The sequence below is a fragment of the Amyelois transitella genome, chromosome 11, assembly GCF_032362555.1.
Source record: "Amyelois transitella isolate CPQ chromosome 11, ilAmyTran1.1, whole genome shotgun sequence".
Classification (NCBI taxonomy): Eukaryota; Metazoa; Arthropoda; class Insecta; order Lepidoptera; family Pyralidae; genus Amyelois; species Amyelois transitella.
In genome coordinates this window covers 3,632,037-3,655,417 of record NC_083514.1, presented here as the reverse complement: position 1 = coordinate 3,655,417, position 23,381 = coordinate 3,632,037, and the positions used below count along the sequence as shown (strand labels likewise).

At 34.5% G+C, this 23,381-nt stretch overlaps 2 protein-coding genes across 5 annotated transcripts in view; one reads left to right on the top strand and one right to left on the bottom strand.

Annotated features, from left to right (window-relative positions):
• The window catches only part of LOC106135078 (rab11 family-interacting protein 4), a 67,964-nt gene extending 52,385 nt beyond the window's left edge, over positions 1-15,579 (top strand). For 2 of the 4 annotated variants that reach the window (XM_060946704.1, XM_013335264.2), the window contains 6 exons: positions 10,491-10,625; positions 11,793-11,945; positions 12,565-12,847; positions 13,427-13,572; positions 14,294-14,335; positions 14,630-15,579. In XM_060946704.1, the coding sequence (XP_060802687.1) occupies positions 10,491-10,625; positions 11,793-11,945; positions 12,565-12,847; positions 13,427-13,572; positions 14,294-14,335; positions 14,630-14,773 (903 nt within the window). In that variant the 3' untranslated portion in view covers positions 14,774-15,579. Of the gene's footprint in view, positions 1-418; positions 1,253-10,490; positions 10,626-11,792; positions 11,946-12,564; positions 12,848-13,426; positions 13,573-14,293; positions 14,336-14,629 lie in introns of those variants that run through there. The other 2 variants (XM_013335266.2, XM_013335265.2) reach the window with 2 other exon arrangements.
• A 29-nt stretch (positions 15,580-15,608) lies between these two features.
• On the bottom strand, positions 15,609-22,825 carry LOC106134863 (fas-binding factor 1 homolog). The gene is made up of 11 exons (XM_013335005.2): positions 21,775-22,825; positions 21,472-21,623; positions 20,836-21,017; positions 17,721-17,981; positions 17,307-17,500; positions 17,117-17,223; positions 16,921-17,046; positions 16,708-16,845; positions 16,518-16,627; positions 15,940-16,438; positions 15,609-15,719 (listed from the first exon to the last, which is right to left on the bottom strand). Exons 1-11 carry the CDS (start codon positions 22,823-22,825, stop codon positions 15,609-15,611), a joined length of 2,931 nt encoding a protein of 976 aa, XP_013190459.2.
• Between the last annotated feature and the right edge of the window lie 556 nt (positions 22,826-23,381).

Genomic DNA, 23,381 nt, shown 5'->3' with positions numbered 1-23,381 from the left:
ATATTTTTTTATTATGAATAAGATCTTAAAATTCATTTATTGGTGAGACTTCAGAATAATTTACTGCCATTTCCTTATTAGATATTATTCAAATTCTTATATTCTTCAATTAGGAGTAAGAGACTAGACGCATAATTTATTTAGAGATGGTATTTAATTTCTTGAGTTTATTTTCTCATCTTGTCAGTTTTATGTCACATGAATGTTCAATTTGCGATGTCCAACACAATCATGGGAGTCCCTCGCCCGTAAAATTACGAGATTGAGCCAGACTGGGGGAGCGAATGCAAGGGGTTATTGCCTCCGGAATATCCATCAGACGATTGTGCATATGTACAGGGAGCGAATAAAGTTTATTTGTATGGCGTCGGTTCTCTGATAAAATCATGACGGGTGGGGCGCGCCGGCCGAGCGCCCGCCGCGCACCGCCAGTGCCAATCGCGGTTCTGACTTAACACTACGTCCTTACAAACTCGTTTTCTCACACACAAAACTTCAAACCCTCCATCGAAATCGGAAACTTTGCGCGTCTATTCAGTTTTATTCATTTCTCGACAAAAGGATGTCAGAGCAACCGTCAAAAATTTTAAATCGGCTTCAGAGAAGTTTCATTCTGCCTGACATTTTAATTCTCGTGTACGACGACAATTAAAGGAAATTCGGTGTCGTTCTTTAAAAGTGGACATTGATAGTTCACGTGCATTGATACTGTGTGTAAAATGTGACATTAGTGACCCTATTGGATGTGTTACGTGTTTGCGGAATACTTCAAAATTTATTAGTGCTCAACTGATAGACAGTTGTTAAAACTTTATCGCGTTTCAATAAGTGCCATTTTTTGTAGCTTTATCTCAATAAAATCATTCTAATCTTGTTTGAAAGTCATAATTGTATTGAAGTAAAAATTTAATTTATGAAAGTGAATTATTGGAACAGACTTCAACGAAAGTATTGTAAATGCGCCGAAGCTTAAATGTTTAAATCGGGATTATTCAACCGCTCAAGAGGCGCGATGGGTGAACCAATAGATGTAGAAGATAGTCTAGAGCTAGAATATGACATGTGGGATGGTCAATTCGATTTCGTTGGTCCCCAGGGACCTCCCCCGGAAGTCAGGGGCAGGATAACCTCTGATACCAGTATAACAGAAGATCTCTTCACTGGAGGTCCTCTCACTCCACATTTAACCAATGGAGTGAATGGAGGAAAGAAGACTGCGGCACACCAGTGGTGTGATAATTTATCAGATCAAGTGAGAATCCTTACATATGCTTTAACTAGGCTTGCTGTTACATAGCTAGCAATTGCAGTAGAAGTATAAAATGCAGCTAATATATGTTCTAATAAAAAACTTTCAAAGTTATACTCTTCACGTCATGATGAATAATTGCTTTCGGTATCCTCTTGTTTTGACGTAATTATAGTAGTCAGCACTACTTGTTCATTTGAACCCAGTTATCCTTAATTGAATCACATTGTTGGTATGAATTTCAATACCTAAATATGTTCTGTTTGAATTTGGGTTAAATAACATCGTATCGTTTCTATGAACATGCTCCTGTTAAAATTTTAAGTTTCTGATTTAAGTGCAGACATTAAAAATATTACAACAAACTTCATGCACACTATTCGATCTACCTTCTCGTGCTTTATTTTTTTGGTTTGATAGAAACGTTTTTACTTTTTGTATTAAGTAACTTTTAAATTATTATCAGCAAATATATTTTGATAAAGCTGTACCTGTCTATCTATCAACAACTTGTGATTTAAGACCACACGCGTACGCGGCGCGGGCAAATTTCTTCTAAGTAGACAACAAAAGTGTTTCTTTCGATTCGGTCGTTTACTTACAACTCACGACCAACGATGTCGCTATTCCTCGCCCTGCCCGTACCATCGCGGTATGATTTGTAAGCAATAGTCACGCGATCCTACGCTGTATTGTGAATTGGATACTTACTTAACTATGCCTTTTTTATCGATCAAACACTCTCTATCATCAAGTTTCATAATAAGTTTGTGTGCAGATGCCCCATCGATTATTACCCGTCCGAATTCGTCAGAGCTGTTCATATTATCAGTGAATATTATCAGAGTTCGTGATTCTCGATGTTTATCTGTTTCCTTGAGAGTTTTGTTTTGGTTTTAACTGTCGCATTTCTCAAAAGCTATCTTAGAAGCGATTACTTTCCAAACTCGTTGACGCAGAAAAATTTTCCATAGAATTGATTTCAAATATCATCTTTACTGACTACAAAAAATAAAAAAAATAGTTCCAGTTGTCTTTGGGAAGTTAGCGTATCATAGTAATTGCGTTAGAGATAATTTTTACTATCTCTGTAGGCGGATTCTCACACGCTTTTAAGCAATTTCAAACAAGATCTCTGAGTAACGTATTAAAACAATACGGTTATTTAATTTATTCCTCATTACAAACAATAGGTTTTTGAGAAAGACTGTCCACGGTACAATTTCTAGCCTCCAGTTATACCGACAAATGAACATATATTTCAGTACAACGACCTAAGTAATGTATACTAACCATTATGTAAATGTTATCATTAATGAACAATGGTGATGGTAAGATATTTGGTACTCAAACAGAATTGTTGTAACTGACTATTTTGGACTATAAAACATATTACATGCATACATTGCATGATAAAAATTATTTATTCACAATTTTATATTGGTCTGCTTTTATCATCATATTGGTCATATCCTTTGTAGAGATTGAATTCATTACTCTAAGACAATGAAATTATTTAATTAATGCAAGTATACCAATAATCAAAAAAAGATTTTTAAGTAAAAAATTGACAGTTGTTATTGCACACATACGTGATGACATCTTCAGAAAAAATGTCCTGGCAAAGAAAAGTTTACTTTCTTACAACAAAGGGTCTCGTAGGTTTTCAATCAGGACAAACATTAGCTATTTTTGTTAAAAAAAATCTAAGCCATGGCCGAAGCTGCACGGCATTCTGCATTATAAGCTAATAATCAGGTTAGCGCGACATGCAACCATTCAAACAATACTTCCCATATTGTCTATAAATATTCTATTTACTGTTTTTATTCAACACTAATTTACATATACAGCTTTTTCTTTTTTCATTTACATATTTAACTTCAACGTATCATCAACAAATATTATGTCTTCATTTGCGTCTATCACTCTTAACCACAAAACATTCACAATTTCAAATAGTACGGTTGTAACATTATTTAGTACATTTTTTTTTTCCTTGTGGCAATTACTTTAATAATTAGATTACTTAGAAATCTGAGAGTTCAGTTGCATTATACCGTTATTATGACACAGTGACTAGGATTGTATCGGTAATGAGTATCGATTCTATGGTCGGCCGGTCCGTTTACCGCACGCCGACCTAGTGCGGGCTGCATTGGGAATTCTTCTATATGTGCACTGACCCGCATTAATTAGGTACCTTACCAAGTCTTACAATGTCCTTTTGTAATTTTTATTATGAAATAAAATTCTTCGCCTAACTACTTTTGTTATCATGTGATATCCTATATTTCTAAAATTTGGATTTTGTAAGCTTGTGTTATGAAGTACAACACATCATTCTGATTTTTAACTACTACATATTATAATTTTCTCTTTTAGTTAAACTCTCCAAATGTATATATAATATATAAATGTATATTTAAATAAAAAAACTAAATTAACATAACAGCAATTGTCTTTCGATAATTGAAAAGCGGGAAAGGTTGACAATATGAAAGTCCGGAAGAAAACGAAGAATGGTGGGAAATTTTATTGTTAAATCATATGACAACTGAGAACTTAATACCGGAGGTAATTGAACGAAACCGAGACGTAAATATCTCGCAGGCAAGTTGTTCAACAAAGCTGGAAAGTTGCAAGACGAGGCACAAATCCAAGAAAATGTATTCAGTAGAGGAAGTCACGAACGCTCACTTACCTATTCAACTAAAGTACCTATTGATACCGCTTACGATGATAAACATGGCTTTACTTAACTGCAATACATTTCACTTGATTGGTTCTTTCAACAGTCTCAAATATAACAGCAATGATATATTTAACAGTAGAAAGTTCTAGTTTGAAATTACGTAAAGTGCTCAATAATTAAACGTTTTTATGCAGTATGTATCAAATGCATTTTTAAGAGTTCTTCATCTATGATACAATCTATCCAGTAGCTCTTCTTGTAAAGGAACATCAATACTTTCCTTTTAATTATTAAAATATTAATAAGTTGGTTATATTTATTTTTCTTGGCTTGAGTTATTTCGAGTATTTAATATGGTCCAATGTCTAAAGTCAATATATACGAGCTGAGCTCACTGTTTGTTATGAATAATCAGCAAACAAAATGATAATTCCAGTAGGTTGTTCATTAAATTTTATATTAACAAGGTTATCTCTTACCTACTGACCTCTGTCGATGGTTAGCTTTACATCATGTATTAATAAGCTAAAATTCTTTACGTCTTTACTTAAATATTCAGTACGAGTTTTATATATTTTAAACTTATACATTTAGGTTGAATAACACATATTTTATGACATATTACGTATCACCAAACCATTCATCGTATAAATACTAAACCGTTGAATTGCTTTTATGATTGACAGCACTAAATATACAAATTCGATAATTATCTAGATATATAGCAATTTGCCTTTCTCTCTTCATGTTGACTATAATGAGGTACGTAACGTTTTACTTTACTACATGAGCAGTAGTTACTTAGGTAATGATGTTTAATATAATAACTATTAAAAGTAATAAGAAAGAACATTTACCTACACTGCTTAATATATTTATCGGCACAGTGATCATAGTTGTTTTATAATTGAATAAACTTGTTTTTAAGTGTACAGCAAAAGCAATTTCTACAACCATAACAAAAATTTTGTAATCAGTAGATGCATACCTACTGAAGCTAATTTAACCCATTCTTGACCACCGTGCCAATTTGGGAACACTTATTTTTTGAGGGTAGATAAAAAAAGTGTTGACACCAGTGTATGTTCTGTTGCGTAGTTGTGAAGGCAAAAGAGTGCGCTTATGGTAAAAAATTAAATAAAAGCATAAAACATCAAAAGTGATATTGTTTTCATAAATTAAAAATATCTATTTATAGAAGCATCGAGGTAAGTGCATATTATTTACTTATACGACAGGTCGATGTACGATATCGTGATAGTGGTTTTAGTTATTATAAAATAAGATATTGGACAAACGTTTATATGTAAATTTAGTAACTTTTATCTTATGTATGCAATTATACGGTCAAGTAAATATTGGTGTGCCAATTTTGGTACAGTGGCTACAAGTGTGCAATAATTGAATATTCATTTCAGGACTTCAAGATGAGTCGAAAACAGACTTTTAGCGCCAGTAATAACTACAGAGGACTTGAGGATGCCATTCATGACATAATAGAGGATAGTGATGACGGTTTGGAGTATGACCTAGCCATTATTCCTCCAGATCCAAGTATTGTTACTGATGAAGAAGAGGGTTTCGACGAAGATTTGATGCCGCCGAGCTTACCAAATGACGTTCCTGGTAACATTGAAGTATTTGTTCACAATATTGGTAGTCTTTCAGACTCTGGTGACAGTAGTGATGATGAGCCTTTGGCTGCAAAAAAAGCACGTAAAGACACAGGTAGTACATCACATGCAGAGCAATCCAGAAACACTGTACCATCTCGTCGTCAAGCCTTGAATATTCCAATTTGGCGAAAGTGTGCTCCTAACTATTCTACTCAATACGAAGAAACTGAGGAACGGTTACTCTGTGAGAACCATGTGAAAGAGCAACTAAAAGATTTGACTCCTGTTCAAATTTTTGAAAAGCTTTTTGATGATGAAGTATTTGAGATGATTGTACACTTTAGCAATCTTTATGCGAGCCAAAATAATAGACACAACTTTTGTGTCACAACTGAAGAGCTAAGGATATTTTTTGGAATACTCATTCTTTCAGGTTACCATAAGTTACCTCGAGAACACATGTATTGGTCTTTGGATGAAGATGTTGGCGTAGAAGTCGTGTCAAAAGCGATGTCAAGAAATAGATTTAGAGAAATCAAACGAAACTTGCATTTGGTAGACAATAATGATGCTTCGACTACTTCTGATAAAATGTTCAAGGTCCGAAAATTGTCCGAAGTACTCATGAAAAAATATAACCAGTGGGGTATTTTTCACGAGTTTATTTCAATCGACGAATCAATGATTCGGTACTATGGCCATCATCCAGCCAAGCAATTTATTCGAGGCAAACCTGTTCGGTTTGGTTACAAGAATTGGGTTGCTGCAAGTTCTTCAGGATATTGTTATAGCTTTGATATTTACTGTGGAAAGTCTACCACGCCGACCACTGAGCCACTTGGTACAAGAGTAGTAAAATTGCTACTCAATAAATTGACGACGAATGCTGCAAATCATAAAGTATTTTTTGATAATTTTTTTACCAGCTGTGATCTACTCTATGACTTACGTCAGTCAGGATTTCGGGCCACTGGAACTGTGAGAGAAAATCGTACCAAAAAATGCCCATTATCGTCTGTAAAGGAAATGATGAAAAAATCACGAGCAGTATATGACTACAGGTTTGATAAAAATAATGAAATTCTTTTGGTCCGCTGGAAAGATAACAGTATTTGCACAATGGCTACCAATTACGACTCATATGAGCCTTTAGGACTTGTAAAGAGATGGTGTCCAGAAAAAAAGGAGAAGGCTGAGGTGACGATTCCACATCTCTTTCAAAATTACAATAAAGGCATGGGTGGAGTGGATGAATTAGACCAGTCGATATCACTCTATAGGATTGGGATTCATGGCAAGAAATGGTGGTGGGTTCTATTTACCTACATGATTGACATGACCATAGCAAACGCATGGCGTCTACATGTCCTTGCTAAAGAAGATCCCATGGACCAATTGTTGTTTAGGCGAAACATAGCCAGATACTACCTCAGGCATTCAATTCAGAAACAAAACACTCGTCCTTCGTCATCAAATATTGATGGGTTACAATTAGATGGTAAGAACCACGTCCCTGAAAAACTTGTGAAACGTGTACGGTGTGTTGTTTGTCATAATAGAAGCCGTTGGGGGTGCAAAAAATGCAAGAAAACACTCTGTATAGAAAAATCGTGTTTCGCTGATTTTCACTCTTAGGTGGCCACTGTGCCAATTTGGGTACACCCCTGTAATTTCCTGAAAAAATGTTTTTTTTTCATTTTCGAGCAGATTTATTTGTTTTTGTACTCCTCTTTCATGAATAAATAAAGAAAAATTAAAAATTAACATGTGCGTTTTTATTTGGCCTCTAATGGGTTAAGATCTCAGATGAATTAACATCAGTTTTCGACCTAACGATCATTATATTCACTGGATTTCCATGGAAATATCAGACTTTTTTTACAATGATATAGACAATGATAGAGGATGATACATGTATCATCCTCTATCATTGTAAAAAAAGTCTGATTTCAAAACAAATGTCAACTTTCTCTATTAATCTAAGACTAGAAGTACTCACAATCTTAGTTCAGGTGAAATTGCCCCCCGGGTCTAACTTTAGCAACATTGTAATGGTCCAACCGTGGCGGCGTAAATGTTAATCGAAATTTCTAGTAATTTGTTTGTAACGGTGTCCTCCAAACCTGCACTCCATTCATCAATGGTTAATTGCATTATTTTCAGCAATATTTTTTTCTTTCTTCGTTTAATTAAAAAAAACTTCAGTTCTAAAATCGGATTTCGTCGACACCAACGGGAGCGTGAAATTTTATTCTGTCTTCGTTTCTCGAATTGCTTGTTCAATGGCTGTAAACATAATGTTAACGAATTCATTGAATAATTGGTACAAGTTACAGATTTACTCGTAATTAAAGTACCTGGGTCGTAATAAAATGTGCAGTCTCAATGCTTTGCTTAGTTTCTTATTGCTTAGAATTAGTTAGTATTAGAATTAAGTTACAAATTAAGTTTATGCTTGAAAAGGAATTATATAACAGATCAGTGTTGATATTTCATTCCTTAAAGATATATCTTGGCGAATCATTCGTTCAAATGTTTTTATTATAATTAGTTTGATTTTTCTAAATTTGACTGATTTCAGTACTTTAACGAAACCTTTTATATTTTCAAAATATTTGAACACTCACATCTAATTAATTAATAAATAATAAATTAATAAATTTCATGACTTCATGACTTCATTAGTTGCCTCCGGTGATGTTTGTAAGATTGCTTATTATTTCAATTTGCACAAGTGCAAATATTTCGACGTATAAATTTTTCGATGCTTCATAGGAGAATCTACTTTTATACTGTGTCGCTTTCATGCTTCATTGGTTTAATAGGTATATCCGTTTTGTTTTGTCATGCAGTGTAACTCTATTTCAATGAATTACTAGATGAAAAAAACATTTCAAAATTCAAATTGTTAGTAGATTTATTGTCAGTATGTTTTCTAATTCAGTTTCTTATTTTTATAGAAAATTTATGTGGTTATCTTGTGTTGTGTTGTCAGTTTGTATCATACGTTTCAATACAGCACATCTCGTTTTGTGGTGAAGGAATACTTGTTCAACTGATATATTTATCCTTTCAGCAATATGCGTCATTTTCCAAATCAGTTCCATGAGGCTAAACTGAATCACTTGGCCGCTAATCAACAGCTCATTGTATGAGAGATTTTCATCTTTATTTTCGTATTTTCATATTCGTAGTATATCTAACATTATTTTTATTAGAATAGAATAGAATTATTCGGCTGATTATAAATGACCTTATTGTTTGGTCCCGTTTTTGCTTAAGTATTTGGTTTCAGGATTAAACACCGAAGAATATTTTTACTCGCTTGTTAGTCTTGTCTTGTTTAATATTGAAATAAAAAGTCCAGTTAAACATATTATTAATTATATCTTGTTCCTGAAATTTTTCATTTTTCTTTCGTTCAAAAAACATATTGCAATATTATTAATAATTATTAAGTAAACTTTCTGCCTTATTTTAAGACGTCCATCGTCATTAAAGCGTCAATTAAGCATTTTTTGTCAATCTTCTAGTTTATTATTGAGTATTAGAATGATGAGCACGTATCTAAATAGTCATTCAATCGCTTGGTGTTAGAACACTAAATAATACCCTTCCTGTTTGTCAGTTACTTGCCGCATCCTGTGTCTAGTCATGTGAAGATGGGTCACTATACCTATGACATCATCAATATATTAGCCATAGTATGAGTTACTTTATAATTTATTACCCTTCTTGACTCATCTACCTTCAAGCTGAATTCCACTTTTTACTGTAGTCGCCTTGTTTGGGGTTACCCCATTTCACCCTAAGTTTTCAAATAGGGACTTGCGTGACCGAAATGATATGATAAATTTACACTTTGATATTGTTCATATAGTTACTCTATATTTATTTTTCAATCCACCTTATTGCATCTGTTTATTAAAATTGATAAATTATAGTATTGAATAATAATAATACAGACATTTTGTGCATGCAGAATATTCAAGGTCATCAGGAATCTGCAAGGTCTTCTTCTAAAAATATCCTAATTAAGGTGAATCAGATGCTATCAGATTAAATATTAATGTTCGAGTTTGCGGAACTTGCTACTTTATTTAGTATTAGCAAAAACATTTTTGGTTTTAACATCGCTAATTATTTATATAGTTAATAAACACATGTTACAATGATGATATACCCGTATTGAAAGGAGAGAAATATAACGTTTCTATTAAATATTCATTAACCATAAATTAACTACAATATTGAATTGGCACAATGCCCTACTTATCTGTCATTTCCGTTACAGAGACCTGACTTACATAGGAATTTAGAGAGAAGATAGATCTACCTACTAAAACTGAAAAACAATTCTCCATTAGAAAGTATCAGGTTTATTGACTTACTGAGGGCTTGTCCATGCATTACGCCCATATTTAGACAATAGTTACGTGACTTTAAAGTCAAATGATTAATGGAGCTCGGTAATCGTAACTTAATATAGAAGCTATTGGATATTGAAAAAAAAACTGCTGCCGTCTTAAAAAGTCATATCCTACCGAAATTAAATGATATCCGGTACAATCTTATTCATATAAGTAGGTATCCGTTATATTTCATAATGCTTGTAAGCTTTTTTATGCTTTGCAAGTAGGCATTAATTTTCACTCCCCATTTTCAAATCTTTGAATATCGAGCAGGAGAATTTCCAATTCCCGTGAACCTTCATATTCGTAGGCACAGTCAATTGTTTGCAAGTACCTTCGCTTCTCATGGCTAAATACTTTGTTACAGCAAATAAAGAACAAAACAAAGAACCCATAAAAGATAGTCTGGGCCTAGTTAGTTTAGTTACCTTAGTACGGACTCGAAGGCCATGTTTAGCCCGATAGTCTAATGATTATCAAAAAAATGTCTAACCTCATAATATCATTATTGCCTCCAGGTTCTGATGCTGCAGCAACAAGTGACGTCACTGGCCGACACACAGAGCACGGCAGACGAACGCTACGCGAGGGCAAAGGCAGACAACGCCGTGCTGCAAGCGAGGCTTCACATGTTGGATGAACAAATAAGAGAGGTATGTCATCAGTAGCTCCTTATTTTACTACAAGTACCTACACTACTTCAACCAGTCATTTCACTATGGTAAGTAAGATGTTGATAGAAAACTGTCAAACACATAAAATACTGTGTTTGTAAATCTACTAGCGGAGACCTTACAATTTTCAACGCAAACATGCTGCTTTTAAATTATGAACCCCGAATTTTAAGACAACGAAACTGTCCCTTGGTCCGTAATTTTAACAAGGTATTTGGTAGAATGTAAAGGGGTATGACTGTAAATATCTTTCAGTTGTATCATAGTTGCTTTTATCACAATAAACCTATTTTAAAGGAGTAAGTAGGTAATGGAGATAGTAGTTTGAATTCGAAGTACGAGATTTAGAACCTGCTGTACTTTTTGCAAAACTAGTTCCACATTGCGATAAGGATTTCATTATTAGATACCTAAAAAATGCAGTCTTCAGATTCATATGGCTTTTTCTTTAGATCATTGCAGCTATCAAAGCGAGCCGCAGGGGTGTAAAATGTTGCTCTATTAGGTTAACGACGTATTAATTATATTTAAACTGCGTGTTCTAAAACCTACGGCATGGCGTCTTTAAGTATCCACTAAATGCTGTATATCTTCTGGTTAACTTGTTGCAATAAACACTTAAGACTCGAAATTTCACAATTGCTCGTTCAATTAATTGGTGTAAGGATGGTGAGATTTAGATAAGAGCTGATTTTCTGATATCGCCTACACATTGCGAAGTGGCATTGGCCTTCGCGGAGTTCAGAAAAAACATCTCGGATGTCCAACTTCGATGTTCCAAAAGTTTTACTTAATACTGTTATTAAGAAAACCTGATAGTATCTTCTGATAAGAAGTAACCATAAATCCTATGACCATTGTGTAGGTACATTTAACACAGATTTTGAGGTTTTAATGTTATACAGTTATCTGTGGTATCAAATCTTCACCTTAATATTGATGTTATAAACTGCATGCCCGTTAATACTTATAAATGGAAAGTCGTAAATAAAACGTTTATAAGGAAATTAAATCGCGATCTATGACACCCATATGAAAAGAAAATTCTCTTAGATTACACTACCAGAAACTGCACATTACACAAAAATATTGGTAAGTACCCGCAATTAATTGAACAATATCATCAACATCTGAATGTTACCGCAGATCGAATGCCGGTGCGAGGAGAGGATTGCAGAAGAACAGAAGCGCTGTAGAGACGCCATAGCCCGCGTGGAGCGCGAGCGGGACTCTCAGCAGGCTGCTCTTAACGATCGTCTCGCGGCCGCTGAAGCTGAGTCTTCTGATCTTAAGCAAGAGGTAATTTACTATCTATTATACATACATAGAATTGTACTTAAAACAGAAGCGCTGAAGAGACACCATCGCTCGGATGGAGCTCGAGCGGCATTCTTTCAAGGACATTGACTTATTTATTACTGATTCTCGTACTCTATTATGGATATGAGCAATAAAAATGATGCTTCTTTGGATGACATCGCTCTTGGCATATATCTAAGTTGAGTCATCCCTTTGACAGATCCCGAGTCCAGCTTTGACCTAGCAGTGTGTACGTCCGTTAATTAGAGCGCTACGTTTATTTCCCCACCTACAAAGAGGCCCTTCAAAGACTACCTAGTTACTTACTATATGCACAAGTCGATCGAAGCAATGAGCGCCCATCCTTCAAATCGCAGATTTTATCGCATTCTCTGTAACTTGCATAAAACATGCATTGTTTACTTACATAAACACACGATTTAATCTCATTGTGAAACAGTTGGAATCCTTCCAAGTGTGACCAATGTAATCGCTCAGCAACCAAGTTCACAAGGATTTTCTTGACAGATAATTCCATGGTACCTACCTATTCTAGTTCTCTAAGTCTACACTGTCTCGTCAATCTAAAAATGTAGCCAGTTAAACGTTTAAATTACAGGTGGGACGACTCCGCGGAGTAGCAGAAACCTTACGGGCTAATGCCGACATAGCAGCAAGGGCGCATCGCGAAGCTCAGGAACAGATCGGCGAACTAGTCGCCCAACTGACAGCCGCTCGGGAAGCGGAGAGGAAAGAAAGAGAAGCGGCCGCAGCAACCGCCGAATTGTTAGCGACTGCTAAACTGGAGCTCCAGAGACTGAGAGAAGCACCCCCACCGCCGCCCGACCCGAGGCTTGATGAGCTCAGGAAGGAACTAACGCTGCTTAGGACTCAGAATAAATGTACGTACTTTCTTATTGTTGTCTATGTTTTAAGTAGGACAAAATTAATTTACACCACTGAAATCGAACAAGAATTGTCACTTACACAGTATTGATATTAAAATAATGTAAAAATCTTTGTAAGAAAATAACTTATATTGTGATGATTGATGTATCAACGACGATTTTCATAGATCTTTGATCTCTATTCTTGTATATTAGTTCACTTTCACGTAATTGAATGGACCTTGAAGACTAATTTAGATTACCCTTGGCTGCGAAATTATGGAGCCCACGCAAACATAATCGTAGATTCTAGCTATTACGTATTTTAAACGAAGGTTTACATAAAAAAGGTCCCGTCGAGATAATAATAATAATCAATCACTATTATCTTATCTAGCGTATCTTGATCGTAGAATTCGGAATAAGAGTATATGTAGAAGTGTTAGTACTGGTAAATGTGTCATCGCAAATGTTGAAAATTATGACACGTTAATGTTAAAACTCTTCTCTCTGATATTATTCCAATTCCTTCGATCTTGATTAAGGTCATCATAAAATATCTTTATCTATCAACATATTCTTTTCTCTTTTCAGCCCTCTCAGAGGCCCAAGAAGAATTGCAAGCACAGATCCTCACGCGTGGAGTGGAAGAAGGTCGTAGTTTGTTGGACGGTGTCAGCGGTCCGCTCGTCGGCACCAACTCCCTGGCCCACGAGCTATCTCAAATGAGTGATGATGAGGTAATTATCAAGTTCTTTAAACTCTTTAATGACATTAATCTGGAAATAGTTATTTGATTCTAAGTCTAAAATTACAATGTTGAAACAAAAAGAAACAATTGCCTCATAAAGTTATTAAAAAATATATGAGTATTAGTATTTAGTCTGTCCATACATTCAGGTTACATCATAATTTTAAAGAGAAAAGCGGAATGTTTTGGTTCATCATTTAATTTTTCATTCAATATATTGTAATATAGGCTATGAATATATTTTAATATAGGCTTGGTACGCCTAACAAGAATATATCATGCTTGACTTGCCTTGTATTCTGTATTTGGTAGAAACATTTCATTTATATTCATTACTTACGCTTGCCAACATCGTTACAAAGTACGTATTTGTGCCAATTCTGAGCATCGATGCAAATGGCATGACTGGTTATCTTAATTGCTTCCATTATAGTGCCGATAATGTTTTCACATACCTCTAAGTAATTTTTATCTTCTTCAGTAGGTAGTGACGCAACCTAACTGGGACTTAAATTTTTTAACATCATTTGCTGTTCATAATCTTGTAGCTTTTTAAAAAAACGTTCTTTTGACAGACATAACGTTATTAGTTTCACCATCAATATTACGCTCTTTATTGATTACTAATGCGTTAAACTTTATATCATTGTCAGCTTCGCTTGTTATTTTGTTTTCAATACTTACTACATGATGTGTATGCATTTTTGCAGCTCCACGATACACAAACAGATCACAGCATAGAGTTGGAAAAGGTACGATATTTCACTAACTCTGCATGGTAACCTGGTATTCTAATGCTAACTGCATGCTTATTAACATTCTCTGTAACTCTTTCAGCGGACGCTGTACCTTTTTCTACTATATGTTATTATTTCACTTTTTCTGAATCTAACGCATCACGTTCAAAACCTGAGAGAACATCTTGAACTACTTTCACCATTTTTAATTACACCGATATTAAAAAACGGTTATTAATTGTAGTAAAGACTTGTACCTCTTGCATCTTATGTATAAAATTAATTTTATTGCTTCTATTTTATCCACAGTTACAAAAAGCTTTGAAAGAACAACAAGATGTGAACGTGCAACTACGTAACTATATCGATGGAATTCTTCTAGCTATTGTCGAAAATTATCCGCAACTACTTGAAGTAAAATATCAGAAGGAGGTAGCCCAAAATAAGTCATAACGTTTAGTCCATCTTGAGTATCATTTCGAATTATCATCTTTCTGAAATTCCTAGTACTTAGTTGAATCTTAAAAATTAAGTATGTTTGGTGGTTATGTATACTGTGATAAAATGAAAATTGATGGACATTTTATTGAGATTCGTGTATTTTGATTATAACCAGAAGACCTTTATCAAGGTTTTAACATTTTAAACAAAAACGAAGTAGATTTCTATATATTTCTTGTAAATATTGTGTAGGTATAGTGTAGTCTTAGATAAGAAACTCAAATGAAACTACCTAATTAATAAACAGTGGTGTTCCTTGTCTAAAAATGCTGTAAAATCTATAGAAAATATAATTCTTAGGAACGATAAAGATCTGTGAACATAGGTTAATATCGAATATTGTGACATAAATGGAAATTTGAAAGGCCAGACCGTCCATGAAGACATTGAATATGAAGCTACTTAATAGCAATTTTTATGAAAGACTGGATGTATCTAATTATTACTATGGGTACTTTTTTAATATAATTGTTAATATTGAAATGTATAAATAAAATATAGGTATATAGACATTAGCCATCAGTGGATTGTGTATTCCTAAAAAAATTATATAGCCACATTCACTAGTACCTAATTATATATTTGTATTAGTTAAGAGAGATTGTGTATATTTTTACAGATATTTATAGTTTTAAGTTAGGAAATAGGTATAGTAGGTATTTATGTACATTTTGATAACATGCATTACTAGTTCTAAATTGATGAAATGTTCTCTTAAATAACAGTCATATATGTAAATTAAATAATTTCTAACTTTATTCAGTCTTCTTATTTTTACAACATTCTCTTATTCTTCTACATTAATATTTTCCTCCTCTTCTTTTTTACTATGGTCTAAATTACTTAGAACTTGCTGAACGTCCAAACGTAGCATCATTAATTTGGGATCCATGTAATCCTGAAATAAATATATCTTTATGTATAAAATAACAAGGTGACTAATTATTTTTATCAATGGACGAACAGCTGATAGCTAATTGATTACCATTATTGTGATCACATCTTGATTTTGATACGAAGTATTGCTGGATAGAAAGATAACGTCTAAAACGTGTATATGAATCAAATAACCACTATCTATACGAATTCTACCAAAGTGAAACAAAACATACACTTACCTTCAAGATTCCCGACTCAGGTTGATTATTTTGCAAGTCATCACCACCGCCTCTACCCTCATGTACCGCCGTAGTAGCGCCGTGTCTCAAGCTAAAATTCCTACTCATTAAAAATGCCATCTCTTGTTCTATCGCATTCATTGCACTACTCACTTCTACGTTTGGGGCATTACCATCTCTTGTCACGGAAACATTAAAATCTGTTAAATAATTTGGTTCATAATATTGGGGCACATTTTGCGAAGATTTACATAAAGAGCATGGAAGTCTACTCTCAATTTGCTTCCTCTCGTTGTGTAGATTCAACCTTTCTCTGGACAATGCAACTTTTTCCCTGGCTATTTGCTTTTCTCTCGTGTTCAATGAGACCACGTGTTCTTGTATGCGACGTATTCTTTCCTCGTATTTACGCTGTAGATATTCCGCTTCAGAGTATTTCTTGTCTGCTTGAGATTGCCTGTCTATTGCGGTTTTTGCTAGTAAATCCAAGTCGCGACTCCTATAAAAACAAACAAAAGTTCAGTGGAATTTAAAATATTTCAAAAGATTAAACGATTACATTATCTGGAATTATATACTTCGCTAAAATTCTTTGCTCTTCCATATGCATGTGCTGTTTGTCCACATTAAGCTTTGATCTCTCTTCTGTGACTTCTTCCAGTTGAGCTTGTAATTCTGCCTTCAATGTCTGGAAAAAAGTTAAAATCTCTACTTAAGCACTTAGTTAAGTACGTACTTATTTTTTATTAAAATTGATAACTATCTTACTTCCAGTTCTTGTTTTACGGTTTGTATTGAAGCCTTTTCTTTTGCCAATAATGCACTGTCCTTCACAGCTTTCTTCTTTTCTTCGTCGATTTTCGATATTTTCTCCTGATATTCTTTTTGGATCTCTTCTCTCATCATCTGAAATTTATTTAGCAATCGATTAAGGTTTTGATCAAAATTGTGTCAGATATTCATTTCAAAACTAGTCGGTACCTTAATTTCTTCATCCTGTTTCTTCAACAGATTTTTCGCAAATTCCGTCTGTTTACTGAACGTTGCCTTTTCAAATTCAAACTCCATTTTTTTCTGTTTCATTGAAGCCGCATCTTCCTCCATCATCTAAACAGAAAAATTAGGTAATTGTACCTATTTTTATATAATTTTATTTCATTAATCTATTGATTCTTACATTAGTCATTTGTTTCAGTCTATTTTCCATTGTTTTGACTATCTCTCTTGTCTCGGATTTCTCATTTTCAAAGTTTTCACGTTCTTTCTTTAGTTGTTCAAGTATATCTAAAACAAAAGAAGGATTATCATCAATAAGTACACGGGTACATAAGAACTCATAAATATATTTTTAAATTGAGATAGTTTACCATTAATATGCGATTCCCTGAACTGTAAACTTCTTTCGATATCTTTCTGGTTATTTTCAGATATAGTTTGAACTCTTTCTACTAAAATTTGGCACTGAGATTTACTTTCTTTGACATCCATTACCAACTCTTGTAAGTTTGATGAGAAACCGGCTGCATCTTGTATGAGAATTTGTTCTTGTTTTACAGCTTTCCTAGAAAATAACCAACTACATAAAATTTGGTTTCCTGTATTCGGAGCTTTACTAGTATTCTAGGTACATCCAGAATTCCAAAAGTATTGGTGGTAAGATAAATAAGATGCCTTATGCGGGTGGAGGCACAGGTTCAAAATCAAATCACGCCTCGGCAATAATATTAATGAAGTAAGCACATTAACTTATTCCTAACATTCTTCTTTTCTAATTTACTTACTTTATATTCTCCATAAGAGAGGCATGGTGTTCCTGTAACACTCTCACATTCTCTAAATACTGTTGTCTCAGCATTTCATTTTCAGCTTTGTGCCTCTCTGTCAGTTCATTCAGATTGTCTTCAGTCAATTTCTTGTGCAAGTGATGATGCTCTTCCAACCAACTTATCTTCTCAGAATAGAACTTTACTAATTTGTCGCTTTCTTCTTTCATTCTTTCCTCAGATTGGCTTAGTGAAATCTCTAAGAACGCTAGTTGTCGTCTGGAAGAGTATGAATTCATGAAATGATTTCTGGGTATCGTTCTACGAAATTCATACTTCTAAATGTATGGAAACCTAAGCACAGGATGATGCAAAGAATTTGTTATTCGTACTAATACGCAGGCCCCTCTTCCCCACTGGGCACTATGGGCACGTGCCCAGGGCCCCGCGATCGACTGGGGCCCCCTAGTTCCTGCCAGATTACCAAATGATAACCGATACTTAGGTATTACCGAAAAAAAAAATAATTTTAAAAATCTGATGATAATGACTTACTACAATACCTACGGTTATTAGCTTTAATTTTCCGCATGCGCATAGCTATACCTTGTATAACATAGCTTGAACTTTTTGACCGATGGGTCAGTGATGGGAAACAGAAAATATCTAGGTATTGGTGTAAAAAATATGTTGGCTGTGTGTATGTTTTAAACTATTCAAAATAAATTAATTCATTCATCAATTAAGTCGATTACTGGAGAAACTTATTTAAACGGATTGTAGCTGTTGTAAAATTTTTGGCGTCGAGAGGGCTTCCATTTCGTGGCGATAATGAAATCCTAGGATCTCCAAACAATGGAAATTATTTGGGTTGTGTGTAATTATTGAGTTAAGAGGTAAGTTAAATCAGCAAAATATTTTTCGATTAGCGTTGACAGTACGCCCGATCTGTCTCATATTGACCAGCTAACTATCATCATTCGATACGTAAAAGACTGTGTGCCTGTTGAAAGGTTTTTGAAATTTATAGCTGTTAAAGAGCATAAATCTAAGTATTTAGCGAATACCATCTTAAATTTTTTAGAGATACATGATATTCCCATAAAAGATTGCAGAGGACAAAGCTACGACAATGCTTCAAATATGTCGGGAAAGTATAGTGGTCTACAAACAAGAATTAAGGAAAAATGTGAATTCGCCACCTTTATACCATGTGCGGGACATTCACTAAACTTGGTAGGTGTCCATGCTGCTGGGTGTGTACCGGAGGCATCACAGTTTTTTGAAATAGTTTAGAAAGTGTACAACTTTTTTTCGGGCTCTACCCACAGATGGAATATGTTAACAGAACATTTAGGTTCAAAAAAGTTGTTAAAAGTCTTTCACAAACCAGATGGTCAGCCAGAGCTGATGCAGTAAGCGCTTTGCATGGGGGTTATAAACGAATAATAGAAGCTTTGACAGGCACGAGAAACTAGAGACGAAGCCCTTAGTCTGTCTAGAAAATGGGAAATCTAGAATTTATTATACTGACGGAAATCTGGAGCTCTATATTGGAAAGAATAGACAAAACAAATAATTATCTTCAGAAAGAAACAATAACACTGGACGTTGCAACCAATTTGTTCACTTCACTTTATGATTTTATTACTAACCTCAGGGATAAATTTGATAACTTCGAATCATCTGCCAAAGAAAAGAACCCAGAATCTGACTACAAGGATCTATCTCAAAGAACAAAACGTAGAAGCTCACAGCAGAGTTTTTTTGATGGCTCTGCGCCATCAGTCCAATTGAATGGAAAAGAGCGATTCAACGTAGAAACCTTTCTTCCAATAATCGATACCTTGAGTGTTACCGTGTGTTGTTAGAGACCGTTAGTCAACGTTTTAGTTTATTTATTCACTTAAAAACTCTGAATTCCGAAGAGATACGACAAGGATGCAAAGAATTTCCTGAAATCTATCACGAAGATGTAAAAGAAAAAGAGTTAGAAATAGAATGTCAACATTTAAAAATGTTCAGAGTGAAAATGAAGCACCTAACAGTGTACAGGAAGTATATAATCTATTAAAGCAAAACAAAATTGAAGACACATTTCCTAACGTAGAAATTGCATTGAGAATATTTTTAAGCATGATGGTCACTAACTGCAGCGGAGAACGCTCCTTCTCCAAATTGAAAAGAATAAAAAATGAATTAAGAAGTACAATGCTTTAAGAGAGATTAACTAGTTTGTCGCTAATGTCCATAGAATGTGATATTCTCAATACCATAGATTTTGAAGAAGTGATTAACGATTTTGCTCATCTTAAATCTAGAAGGGTACCTTTGCAATCAACATAGAATTAATCTAAGGATTTTATGCTAAGCGAGTTACTTTTGTAGATTATTTTTTATATTTCCTATTTTTTTATAGTTAGTTACTAAATAAAAATAAATGTAAAACCATGTTTGTCTAATTTCTTTATCTATTATAACTAAATAGAGTTTTCTCAAGGTCGAAGGGGCCCCATGATCCTAATGTGCCCAGGGCCTCAAATAGTTTAAAGACGGCCCTGCTAATACGATTTGAAATACCGAATGCCTTGTGGTTCCCCGCTATAAAGATAATAGGACCACTAAATTTTTTTCCCATGGATACATCCATAAAAACGCTAGTGTAGCTTTTGCTATGAGCCAAGGGTGATGACATGTCAGGTTTGCCTTCAAAGGTTGCACAGGTCGAATCGGAGTTGCTTTATGTATAAAACCTGAATTACTTAGGCAATACGTTACACGTAGTAGCCGGTTAACGCCAGAATACTACTAAAAGTTTTAGGTGCCAAACTATGAACCATCACGAATTGATATTGTATCGCTTAGAACTATCTAAGATTAACTAGATGTAGTAAATGACATACACATACATATGTATAGTCACGACTATATCCCTTGCAGAGTAGAAAGAGCCAACAGACTTGAGGAGACTGAAACTCCACGGCAAGTTGTATGGATTAATTATGGCTTATTTAATATTAATTAGATTAAAAACTGAGATGAGAGAATATAGTGACAGATTGCTCGCCGATTGCCTTTAAGGAAAATCCCAAGTTTATTAGCCTAGCAAAATAAATGCAGTCGTAATAATTACCTATATGATGTCTCCATAAGATCTATCTCTTTGTCGTGGTTTTCTTGTAACGATTGTACTAGTTGAAGCAATTGTTTTTTCTCTTTCATGTGGGGCGTTTCATTGTTGTGTTCCGTTGGTTCCACTTCAGCATCAGTGTTGATTCCACCGTCTACATCTACATCGCTAGTTCCTAATAGGGCCTATTTTATAAACGATATTTTTGATATATTAGTTTGCCCCTAAACCTATTTTTGCTCAATTTTGTGAAATTTGTATGCAAATTAAAAATAATTAAAAAAGTTAAAAAAAATTACATAAATAATATGAGTCACGTGGATTTTAGCTCATCACACAGCGATTGATTTTCTGTTTATCCGCCTGGCCTTTGCGTTCTTAGGAGAAGCCTGGATATGTAGTGAGTCTCATCTGACTTGTGTGTTTCTATTAACATGGGAATCTAACACAATTTGATGAAAGACGGTATGGTCCTATTCTAAAGAGCCGAACACTTTTAAGAACGACACTTGGCTTCTTTTTGATAAATTGTGGCATTAAGAATCCTGCATAGCTAATTGATGTTAGCTCGCCTATAAGCCATTGGACGCTAAACCATAGCATTCCTTTCTAACGAACTTTCAATTTAGAACCTCAAACCTTAATTCTCTGCGTAATCCGTTCCTGGTGAGCAGAGATGATAGCTTGCATCTGTTGTCTGTGAGCCGCTTGACGCTGAAGCATGGCATCCAACTGCGCATGTTGGGCTAAAGCTGCCTCGCGTTGTACCCTCTGGCTTTCTTTTTGACGCACTGTCCATAAAAAATATAAGATGTAAATATACTTTTTACTGCATAAAGTTGTCCTTACGATTTATTCCACTTTGATCACCTAAGTTCAAGTCAGGTAGACGTACAGACAATAAAAGAAACACATTTTGTTATAACCCTATTTTCTACTTACTTTGCAATGCAGCCAATTTTTCCTCCTGTGCTTTAAGCTGTAGTGCTACCATCAACTGGGATTCTTGCTGTTGTAGGTATAAAGTGGCCCCCTCCGTTGCCATATTTTCATTGCTTCCGTATAGCAACCCTGCACTTGGAGGCACATTGATTTGCTCCATGTTAATTTGAATCGGATCTTTTTGTCTAGTGGCTTCTTCTTCTGCTTTAACTTCTTTTTTTACTTCTTCGCCTGCTGGTTTACTTGCAGCTTTCTTTAATTGTTCTGCTTTTTTCTTCTTGCTATCTCCACCAACTAACCATGCTGGCATATCATCATCATTTTCATCATTATTCTCATCTTTATCTTTAAATATACCAAGCCAATCTTCACTAGTCTTTTTCTTAGGAGCATCCTCTTTAGTTTTTTCTGACTTGGCGACAGTAGCAGGTTTTTGAGATACGTTTCTGGCCGCAGCAGATACCGTTTGCTTAGTTTCATTTATACCTAAAATTGAATCGAAATCGAACTCCGATTTTTTTGCACCGGTACTTGGTCTGGCTTGTGATGTTACAACTGTTTTCGATGGCCCTCCTAGAATATCGTCAAGCAAAGATTGTGAACTTTTACCCTTCTCCAATGGTTTCATGGTTTCCTTTTTAGTTACCCCTAGTTCACCTAACATATCAAGAGCTTCATGACTAGCGCTTTTAGTTTTGGCAGGTGATTTCACAGTATCAATTTTTTCTGTAACTTTACTTTTCGTAATTTCCATTTTAAATGGATCTTTGCTAACTTTTGTGGAAGTTAAGTCAAAATCCAATTCCTTCCTACTATCCCTTTTCCCTAAATCAGAAAGATTTTCAATCTTTTCTTCTAATATACCAGTATTTTTATCGGACGTTACCGGTTTATCGGAATCTAAATCAAATAAAGCATTTTTCTTTTCCATCGTTGGAGTCATCTTTTTCTTCGCTGGCTTTTTCTTTCCTATAATATCGTCATCAAAAAAACTATCATCACTTCCATCACTCAATATGCCAGCCAATGGATCGTCAATGTTAAAGCTCATGTCTGCTAAAGTGAATAATAATCTTTCCTATTTATACCTAGGTATGTTAATATTAATTATATAAATTAATTTTCAGTTTATCTTGTTTTGTTTACAAATTTAGCGCCATGGAAACGGACGAATCTTTTTTAAATTGTCGTTCTGAAACATGTAGGTATCTAGACAAAGCTTTGCTCCTGACAAATAGAAAACAATATTTTAGGCTGATGTTACGTATATACTACGTTAAGACGTCATCAGAAATCCATACCTAGATATGACATCATCCTATATATATTTATATTAGTTGCATGACATTTGTTTTACAAAAAATATGCGCATAGCACGAAACTACTCTATTTTCACAAAAGTAATGCATGAATTGTAAAACAAAACGTTTACACGTGAAATAATTGGTCAAATTATTTTTATCAAACTAATTTCAAGCCACTAATTTCGTAATGTAAATCCGGCTTTAGCCGTGAGCATTCATATAATACTAAGTACCTACATAATAGTACACTGTCGAACCATGGTACATACGTAGTACCAAGATATGAGTTCTAAACGTTTACTG